This window comes from Enoplosus armatus, chromosome 13, assembly GCF_043641665.1.
Source record: "Enoplosus armatus isolate fEnoArm2 chromosome 13, fEnoArm2.hap1, whole genome shotgun sequence".
NCBI classification, from domain to species: domain Eukaryota; kingdom Metazoa; phylum Chordata; class Actinopteri; order Centrarchiformes; family Enoplosidae; genus Enoplosus; species Enoplosus armatus.
In genome coordinates, this window is record NC_092192.1 from 18,525,651 (window position 1) to 18,536,445 (window position 10,795).

Here is a 10,795-nt window from a genome sequence, read left to right on the forward strand (position 1 = left end):
TAACAACAGACCCTCCATCATGGATTTACTACTTAGTAAGCACCATTTCAGAAAACTTTCCTCAAGGTGACGAACAAGCCCGTTAACAACACGACCGCCTTCCTGTGAATCAAACTGTTCTGATGCAAAACTTCAAGCAGGAACACGGCTTTAATGCTGATCGAGGCCATTTTTTTCAGGAGCCTCTGACAGCTTTTACTTGTACTAATAGACCCCATGCACCTTTTGTTCCTTCAGAGTAATTTGGCGCAGAGCACATTCAAAGCTGAAGCCTGACAGACGTTAAAAGAGCCCAGAGGCTTGGTGAACGTCTGCTTTTAAGGCCTGGATGCTGGAAAGAAAATCCATTTAAACGGGATGATGATAACAGGTTGGAGAAGGTTATTAAAAACTGGGAATCATTTTCTTACATATATTATGTAAATTAATGACATTAGAGCTCCGCCCTATTAATACAAAATTATTTGTGTTTCCCACAAAGCCCAGTGAGATTCAAATAACTGTCCATCTATTAAGTGTTAAATTAATATGCATGACCAAGTGTTTGCTGTTTTGGATTTGTTTATTTCAAATGTATTTCACCGATAACAACACACTTAAAAAAGAAAACATTGTAAAAAACAGAAACATGGTCAAAATGCTGGGACCTGGTCTTTCCATTAAAAAAGGCACTGGTGTTTATATAGAAATGCATTCTCTTTCTTATTTTTCAGGAAGAATATTTTCTCATTTTATTCTCATTTTGATGAGAAAAGAATCACAAAGCCAACACTATTTTTACTACAGCGTAGTGCAGCCTCATATGCTGGAATGCTTCAGCTAAGGAAACAGAACAACTGACTTTACCTATGTCAGATTCCTGTGAGGATTTAAAGTCAAAATGCAATGGATTAGAAATAGTGATCCTGTTGAACAGAATCAGAAACACTTTATTGATCCCCAGGGGGAAATTACACAACTCTTCTTACTAATCAAGGCTGGCTTCCTGCAGATTCCCAGTAGTAGCACCGGTTATTACTTGTGGTCTGTGCAACTGAAAATGGATTTACATCTCAAGTTTGTGTGGACTTGAAGAGTCACAAGGACATTGTGTGACACTTTTAGTCCCGTTCCACCCATCTGCTTTCCTTTTCAGTATATATAAGGGAAGATCCTGTAGGGGACACGTCGACAGTAGGTGTCCCATGCTAGTCCGTATTTGGCCCGACACTGTCTCTCATCACGGTCCTCTCGGTGAATCAGCAAGACGGTGAAATATATGACATAGAAGTAAGGCAGGAGATGTGAGAATCCTAAAGAAAGGAGAAGCATACATAGACTGTTAGCAGGAGCAAACAAGTATAAATTATAAAAAAAACCCTGCAGTGAACACCAGATTAAGCTTTTGATGTTCCAAGTGTTGTTTCATCTCAATGGTAATTTTCTGACATCACACTTTATAGTGTTTTTTGAACAAATACAGTTTTGTCTTTCAGGCAGTGTCTGGGTGTGACCGCTGTTCCTCTTTGTCAGTGCAGCTTTCATCAGTCTGAAATACGCCGTCATGATTCTTTCTCTTGAGTGCATAATTTAGCAGTTTGTGACTTTTGCAGCAGCAATTAAGGCAGAAACTGCAGTACATCTCAATTACAAAGGCAGCTACACAAGTTGAGTCACATAAAGTCTGAATACCAATGAGCAGAATGTGTCAGCTGTAACAAAAGTCTGACAGTCCCCGTTTTAGGAAGTGAGTTTTCAAGGGAAGATAAGGCAGCTTACAGAGGAACAAAGAGAACAGATTGTTGCTGCCTTTATTGCTTCTGCATCAGTTGCAAACCTGGTAATTATCTAATAAGGACAGGAAGGAAACCACAATGGTTAAGGCTGGGTATCAAACCTCAATACTTCTTTGGTACCAACCAACACGTCTCGATAGCAGTCAAAGTTAGCATTGAATGCTTAGTCAGATTTGTTTTTGTTTGCCTGTTTTTGGTCAGGTAGTTCCTGATTTAAAGCGGCTATAAAATCTATATTTTTATAGCAACAATAGATCACATCCTTACTTGTATATAAGAGGGGTCGCTCGTAGTTATTAACCTCATTACGACATGACTCTGCAGTTCCCCTCAGCCCTACGCGGCTTTTTGGCAACTTCATGTTTGGGTTCAGTCTCGCCGCTCTTATAGTTTTTCGGCTGCAGCAGGCAGCTGTGTCCAGTGAAAAGCTCTATAAACCTACTGTAGACTATTTCAAAAAATAGAGCTAAAAGAGAGTGAATATTGGACTTACATTCATCAGGTGGACACAAACATGACATGAATGTTACTATTGATCTTTATCTACTGAATGTGGAAATTAGCAACTGTGAGCTAACAACTTTGCCATATCAAGGTGATGTCAGTGATGCAATCCCAGCTTGTTTCTGGTGCCCCCAGGAGGGGGTTCTTGAAAAGAGTATTGATTAGATATCCAGCCATAACAAAATGGCATTAGGAAAGCTTTATCAGTAAAGAGGAAGGATTGTATTGTAAGTTGTTTCTGTGATTCTGTCCACCCACTGTACAGATGAAGAGTACTGACAGTAGGATCCACACAAAGGTGCATGCACACTTTGTACAAATTGTGTTGTAGTCTAGTTGGACTGCAGCTACTAAGGATAAACATGGCAGGATATGACATTAACCTCCTATCTATGACCACGCTTCCTAATGAAAACTCTCACATTGCATGCTAAACCAGCCTTGCAGTGGCTTTTAAGGTGTCTTACCACATGGCAGGGACCACGCCAGGGCCATGAGGAGGTCACCCAGGTAATTGGGATGACGAACGAAACCCCACCAGCCGGACACCAGCAGCCGTTTCCCTGTTGCTGTGGCGATGGTCTCCAGTCCTGCAAGGAGTCGTGGAAAACGTAGATATTTCAGTCACTTCAGAGATCAAATCCCCCCAAGAGTATTTGCCTTGATTTAGAGAATATATTATACATTTCAAAAATGACTTACTTGCAACACTTGGGTGTGTAGGGTCTCGTCTGAACTGGTTCTTCTGTGAGTTAGATTTTCTGAAAATATAATATCCAATACCTGATGGCAAAGAGAAACACATTAACATCGCCATCTTTAACCATGAGACCCAAAATATTACAGACAGACTAATGAAAAAGACCAGACACATGATTACCGTTCAGTGCTATAATAACTGCTGCTCCCAGTGAACTTAGGGCCTGTGGGTGCACAACCAGGAAAGCAGCCTGCAGGCCGTATGTGAAGGGAACCCAGGCCAGGTCCCCAAAGACCAGCATGAAGCCAAAACCATCATGGACAATATCCATGGTTGTCAGAACAGCCTCCTGTTATAAATACAACAGTGCTTGAGATTATAATATATACAAGTGGAAAGATGCAAGGCTGAAAATCTCTGAAGTAGCCAATTTGTAAATGTCTGCAGGACTAAAATGAGAATTCATGCATGACATTAAGATCTACAGCATGTGGCTTAATCTTTATCTCTGACTCTGCTGAGCCCTCACCTCATTCCACAGAGCATCTGCTACGTACAGCAGCTGGAAACTGTTGACCAGTATCATGGCGAGTGAGGGGGAACCACGGAGCTCCACCTCCTTCATCAGCATGCCGAGGTTTATGACCACCTGAGAGGAATGAAGTGAACGCTGATTAACATCAGCAAGTTAGGCGGCATTTTTCACATTATATTCAGAGGAGTTTCTAATATTCTGGTATGAAACAGATTATAACTTTTTGCTTGTTTGTTTGCTGGTTTAGAAGTAAAAAATGTTGGAATCATCAAAACACAGACATCACTACATGTCGTGAATCGCACACAGATAATATCAGTAAAGTTGGGTTGTTCAATGTGTAAATAGAAGAAAGGGTAACATGACTTATCTTTCCATCCATGCTACTGGAATAGTCTTATATCACACATGCATTGCCATCTGAATAGATAATAAATGTAAATGTATGGAGACTAAACCTTTAATACTTATTTATAAAGAGGCCTGTAACTCTAACTGGGCTCTTGAATACTATGAACTTGATTTATATCCAAAAAACACTGAATAATTTAGGAGATTTAGCCCTCAAAATGTTCATTTTTTGGGGGACATTATCAGTAATTGTAAGATGTTGAAAGTTAAAAGTAAATAGTTTTAACATTCAACAGGAAGCAAACATCTCCCACATACTGTCTGTAGCCAGTTGGTGGGAGCTTTTTCTATCCTCTCCTACGCACCTGGCTTTAAAACATTCACATGTGCAAAAGGTTTCACTGTTTATGCTGTAAATACAGAGAAAAAAACGTAAATAAAGGACTCATTACATGACTCGATCCTTTTACTGTGTTTACTATGTTGTTCTCTGTGACTAGTGAGGATAAAGAGAGCCTTGTTGTAATATTATAAAATCTTATTTGTAATTCTCACTGGGCGTTCTATATTTTGTCCTATGACTCAGACACAGATAATGATGCTCATCCAACATGTCCTCCAACAAATGTCTCACTGGGTCAGGTCATCAGGGAGAAAAGTTTCTGATTTTGTCTGTCAAACTCACAGACTGCAAATTATTATGGAAGATCAGGGGAGAGCAACATCGCCACCTGTTGCTGTTGTCGGGTATCAGCTTTGTGTTTTAATAAACACTTTAATTGTGTCACATTTGTTGTATTTGTTTGTATTTTGCTTTTGAATTTAATGATATTGTTTTACTGTATTATTCCCTCTTTGTATGAGAAAATGACAACTGGAGCTCAACACATTTTCTCAAAGTAAAATGTCATTAATGTAATATAATTCAATGAAGCAAACTCATTTTCTCTGAATATTTCATATAATACTGCTCTTCGCACTTGGTCAGTGACAGTTTTCCAATTTTTGACTTCAAAATAGGCTACAGTATATATGAACCTTTAAACAGAAATGTTCATCAGTGTCGATCGCTCACTCCTGCAGCTTAACTCACCCAGCCAATCAGACCTGGTCTGAGCTCACAGAAATATTTAAGGTCAAAGTTTCCGATCCGGGGGTTTAGCTCCCGTCCAATGAAGAAGTCATACAAGGGATTTCCTACACAGGACAGAGGGATGAATGCATTGAAAAAAATCCACAGGAGGATTTGATATATACAGTGATTCTGTGCTTTCAGTGACTACAGGTGTACACTGTGAATACAAACTGATAAGTGAATTAATATTATATTAACCTTTACAGGTGATCTAAGTCTTTCATGTCATTGACTTTATCAGCATTTTTTAAATAATCTATTAGCAGTCATTTCATTAGCAATTAGCAGAAACCTATTTGTAGTCAAAAACTCTTCATGTGTATTAGCTTAATTAACCCATGAGAACCCATGGTGACACCAGTGTAACACACACTTCAAAGGCCCCAGAATCTTCCTTATACAGCTTTGTGCTTGATCTCAACTCATTAAGTCCTAAAGTGACATATACGAAACATCCTGGTGTGGTGGTCATGTCACAGTCATGTGACTGTGACAGGTCGGGACCTTTTCAAAATGGTGGTGTGACATGTAAACACAAGTGAAGGAAGCAACTAATTTCAAAAAGCCTGTATTTTGATACTAAAGGTAAGTTAAAATCCATTTAACGATTCTAATGTTTTAATAGTGTCTCCTGTAGACAGTCAACCTGTTTTGACCATATTTCTTGAACAAATTAATATAAAACAATAAAACAAGTAAATTTACCATAAACGCCCAATGTAACGTATATGTACCATTGCAGATCTTTGACATTAAGGGGAAGTATAAAAAAACCCCATCAGAAATGTCTTCAATGTGGTCCACTTGGTCTGTGGTGTACTCCCCATAATTTTCCTGTGAGGGGAAATGGGTCTGGGTTCTTATGGGTTAAATCTGCTTTCTGATACACTCACATTATTGAATACAATAGGCCTCTTTCACAGCAGACATTTTGACATGTCACGGCAGGAAAAGCGTAATCAACAACATTAATTAATGGCTGCATTCCATTAAGATGTGCGAGTTCAAAGGTTCAGGTATTGTGCATGCTATCTCACTGGCCTTGGCTTTCTGGGATACTTTAATGGAACAGAGCCATTGTTAACAGTATTAGTTCTTCTCTTGCAACTACAAGTCGATCAGTGATCTGTTAAATCCATTGCATCAGTTACTTGGTGGTGTAAAGACTTTTTTGTGTAGCCGCATTCTACCTGCACTTCTCGGATTTATTTCAGATATTTTTTTGCAGTCATCTACATTTGCAAAAATGCTTTTTAACAGCACCCAGAAAAGGAGCATGAATGTCTGGCTTTCTGTTGCTTTAGGCTGTTTACGCATGTCTGTGGGCAGAGGAACAGTAATGGTGGACTGAGAGCCTCTGTAGCTGAGAAGAAATATCATTCACTTTTCTGTTTTCTTTCATTTTACAAAAACAAGAGCAGTCTGCAGTCTGCGCTGTGAGGCTGTACTGTACAGGGGTGCTTTGAGCTAAATGCTAACGTCAGCATGTTAACATGCTCACAATGACAATGCTAACATGCTGATGTTTAGCATGGTGTTTACCACCAGTTTAGTGTGCTATTATGCTAACTAACATTTGCTACTAACTAATGACATTTGCTAATTAGCACAAGTACAGCATGTCATTAGTTTTGCAGGATTTTTTGCTGCTAGCCTGGGTTTAAAAGCTACATAAGCATCCTGTTGCCATCCATCTCTTTAACCATTAGCTTTAATTTCTTGTAAAATTCTGTGTAAATCATGCATCCGCCTATTTTACATGTTCTCTAAATTCATTACATGTTAACTGAATCACCAAGAAAGGTTGTTATTTTTTAACAGGCGTTGGTAACAACATGTTGTTGTAACCTTGCCCATTTTTTTCATGTCACAAACTGGGTTGGACTTCAGTGAGCAGGAGCTGAATCACATCGCTGGATGCTCTCAGGTTTCTGCCTTCAGATGCAGCAGAGCACAGCGTAGCCACACAGCAGGGTCAGCTTACTAGAAAGAGAGTGTTCACTTGATGCCTGATGCCTGCAGGCTCCTGAAGCGCTTGGCTGTCAGATAATTACCCACAGGAATACCAAAATCCTCCACCACACAAGAATAGGCCTACAAAAGCACAATTCATCACCTGTAACTGTTTTTAAACAGTATTTTAGTGTGGATTCGACCTTTAATGTTGAACTCTCACCTGTGTTGCCCCCCAAAGCGAGAGCATGAGGAGGAGCCAAAAAGGAGCGGATGTAGAGGTAGACGGAGAACAGGAATGACACAGCTATTGCACACACTGCCAGAGGCAACAGCAGCTCAAACAGATACCCCAGAGGAGCCCCGAGCCCCAGCAACAACATCAGCAAAGCACCGCTGATGCACAGGCCATGGAAACCTGAGGGAGAGAAACAGGCCAGAGGTAAGCAGACTGACAGAGGCTGGTATAAAAAAAGTCGGAAGAGGAACTTCAGATTGTGTAACTTAACTAAACTTTGGCTCGATGTCAGATCAGGAAGAAAGTGTAGAGGTTAAACTAAAGAGAAACATGACTTTTGGATCCTCCTTAAAATAAAATGTCACGATAAAATGACAGTTGCAGTATTAGAGACAATAATGTTCCAGTTGCAATAAATAATCATAAAAACAAAACATTTGATGTGTTGTAAATCTCAATTGTGGGCCCCCCTCCCTCCCTCCCCCCAAAACCCAACAATACCATTTATGGGATACTTGAGACGCGTTCCATCCCTCAGCACTAATCCTTCAGACACCTGCAGATAAAAAGACTCATTTTGAATCTGAACACATAAAACATATCCTGTGTATTTATTAATAATTGGAACAGATGCTCAGTCCAAGCACATATGAGAATTTTCTTTTGGTGATTAATAAAGTCTTATCTCATCTTATAACTCTGATAGCAGAGGATATTTGGGTCGAAAGTCACCTCGTCAAAATTGTGCAATTCATGTACAGCTTTGTGTTTATATGGATATAATGTAAGCTCATGCTGAGGCTGAGTGATATGGCTGAAATTAATATCACTATTAGGAAGATAATTTTCCCATATCAGTACATATCATGGTATGGCAAATATATGCAAAATCACAAATTAAATTGTGAATTCATGTTTGATTGAAATAACTGTGCTCAACAGCACTGCATGAAAAACTCTTCACAAAAAGACTCCTGACATGTGTGAATATCACTCCACATGTCCGTTAAATATGAAGCTACAGCCAGCAGCTGATTAGCTTAGCTTAGCATAAAGACTTGAAACAGAGAGATTGGTTGGGGGATTTTGTAACCTTTGAACAGCCAGGCTAGCCGTTTCCCTCTGTTTCCAGTCTTTATGCTAAGCTAACCTAACTGGCTGCTGGCTGTAGCCTTACATTTGGCAGACAGATATAAGAGTGGTATCAATCCTCTCATTTAACTCTCGGCGAGATTGCCGGCAAGCTAATTCAAACTATTCTTTTAAAGCAGCTCAGACTCAAGTGAATGTTTGGAAATTAAAACCACTTCAAAGTGCCATTATCTTGTAATTACCACTTGTGGCCACAGTGGCTGCTATTCAGCAAATGTTACTCAGTCCGGCTTTAACAACTTATTTTGTTGGTTTTTAATTACAATTTGCTTGGAATCCTTCATTTAAACAGTGATGACACTATCTGATCATATTATCACAATTCTGCTCGATAGACAATAATTATTATTTAATTTATTAGTAAATATCACCTAGCCCTACATCATGGCACCATAAGTCAATGTTTATCATTGATACATTGATTTACTTATTTTCTAATTGATGAGTTAGTCACCACAGCTGGTTTTAGTACAAGTTTAACCTTGAACCAGGCTAATGAATGTGTCATACCTTTCCAATTGGCATCAAATAGAGGAGGGCATGTAGAGTGATCCAGCCCAGCAGAAGCATGAGGGCCAGAGGGTCCCACAGATGGTCAGTGGAGGGGAGGGAAGGGGGCCACTGGAGCACACTGGCCTCAGGGGACCGACTTACACTGATCAGGAACAGCACAGTCAACGGAAGAAAGATGGGAATGCATATGGCACCTGAGAGACGATTACAGATAAAAGTGAGATGACAGACTGGGTGTGTTTAGACAACCTGGCCACCATTACTGAGCCAGAAGCTCTGAAATTATATTTTTTGTGAAGCAGCATCACATTTGACCAGTGAGACTATCTAATGTGCCAGATGAATAGAGCCAATACATGTTAACTGTGAATAATTAAGCATGTTAAATAACTGCGTAGTAGCAAAACAATTAGATTAGCTGTCAGTATGGGTGCAACAAAACGCGTGGTTCACTTCAGTGCTGTCAGATCTGCAGTCTGCAGAGAGCTGAGCTGTCGTGTTCAAAAACATGATTTTACTTTAAAAACAACTGGAGAGCAAATTGAATGTGATGCTCAATTTAAGGAACACAGTAGGAGATGAAGCACCACCAATCTGCTCACACACACACACACACACACACACACACACACACACAAAGAAGCTGCGATGTATTTGCTCTCTCATTTGATGCCATGTCTACACCGACAAATCTTACTTGGGTGGTTGTGATGACTCTCAATTAGGGCTGTAATGAAAAGTCATGTGGTGATGGAGTCCGTGCTGTGAAACTAGTGATCTTTACTGCTGTTTTGTCATCTTATTATTTCTATTGTGGCAGCAGTTTTAAGATCTGCCAAAGAAATACTTGATTTGAGCAATTTTGTTGAACAACAAATATCATGACAATGTATATATCTGACAAATAGTAAATGAGTCTGTATGCTGGCTGCTGGCTGTCTTTTATTTCTTCCTTTCATAAACGCTTTGCTTTTGTTCACTATGAAATACACGCAGCCCTTTAACATGTACAGGTTCACCTTCGACGTATAATAGTTTTGCAGACTAGCAGTAAGTACCTGTAAGAAACAGTGTGTTGAAAAGGTAATTCAGCATTCACAACTGGCAAACAGATGAGGTGTAAACAAGGGTCACGTGACAAGAGTGTATAAATAGAATGAAATAAAAGGTTTTGTTTATTTTCTGCTTTGCTGCAGCAAATGTGGTAGCACATTGTGCTATACAATGTGGAGTTCATGGTCATGGAAAGGGCTTTAGGTCTTAAATAAAATGATAGTGGATGTATTGTGATGGCGTCTGGGTCTGCTGTGACTCACCCAGGGTTCCTCCGAATTCCCTCTCGGTGTCATGCGAGGATTTGTGTTTGAGTGCTTGACTGTTTGGCCTCATTATCGGTCTCCTGTGGAAATATTAAGGTAGATATAATTCAGTCAAGACATTTGAGGAAAAAATAAATAGCAGTAAGTAAGTATAAATGACAGGGGTAATGCCAAAGTACCAGAGACTTCTGATGATGGTGAATTTTTATTTGTGTCAAAAACACTGTACATTTTGACCTTATCAGATAATTACAACAATACTTAGTATTGCAATTAACCTCTGAATCTTTACATTAACATTAACATACATTAACAGCCAGTGTTCATTTTAAACAGGACATAAATGGTTTCAGTGTAACCTTTGACCTCTGCACAGTGTAGGTTAATAACAGTGGTGCAAAGTAACTAAGCAGATTTACTCAAGTTTTGTACTTAACTACAACCATGAGGTATTTGTACTTAACTCAGGTATTTCCAATGTATGCTACTATGTAGTATTTACTCCAACAGCTTTACATCTTACACACGCATCATATGATCAACTAAAATATAACATGATGCATTATGATAGATTAAAGGCCCTGCCCACATAACAGTGGCTAATTAGACCTCCTCAGTTT

General features: G+C 39.4%; 1 protein-coding gene across 1 annotated transcript; it reads right to left on the bottom strand.

Annotated features, from left to right (window-relative positions):
- Positions 1-587: 587 nt before the first annotated feature.
- Positions 588-10,275, bottom strand: tm7sf2 (transmembrane 7 superfamily member 2). Its single transcript, XM_070917866.1, has 10 exons — positions 10,173-10,275; positions 8,854-9,050; positions 7,693-7,747; positions 7,177-7,371; positions 4,959-5,062; positions 3,509-3,628; positions 3,160-3,328; positions 2,982-3,062; positions 2,747-2,869; positions 588-1,292 (listed from the first exon to the last, which is right to left on the bottom strand). Exons 1-10 carry the CDS (start codon positions 10,243-10,245, stop codon positions 1,132-1,134), a joined length of 1,278 nt encoding a protein of 425 aa, XP_070773967.1. The 5' UTR covers positions 10,246-10,275; the 3' UTR covers positions 588-1,131.
- Positions 10,276-10,795: the final 520 nt, after the last annotated feature.

What these genes read in the sequence shown, in the direction of transcription:
- tm7sf2 (XM_070917866.1), bottom strand. Translation starts at nt 10,245, where the DNA reads ATGAGGCCAAACAGTCAAGCACTCAAACACAAATCCTCGCATGACACC. An exon ending in ATTTGATGCCAATTGGAAAG is followed by an intron (nt 7,748 to 8,853) that starts GTATGACACATT and finishes TTTTATCTGCAG; the next exon opens with GTGTCTGAAGGATTAGTGCT. An exon ending in CGCTTTGGGGGGCAACACAG is followed by an intron (nt 5,063 to 7,176) that starts GTGAGAGTTCAA and finishes TGTCCTGTGTAG; the next exon opens with GAAATCCCTTGTATGACTTC.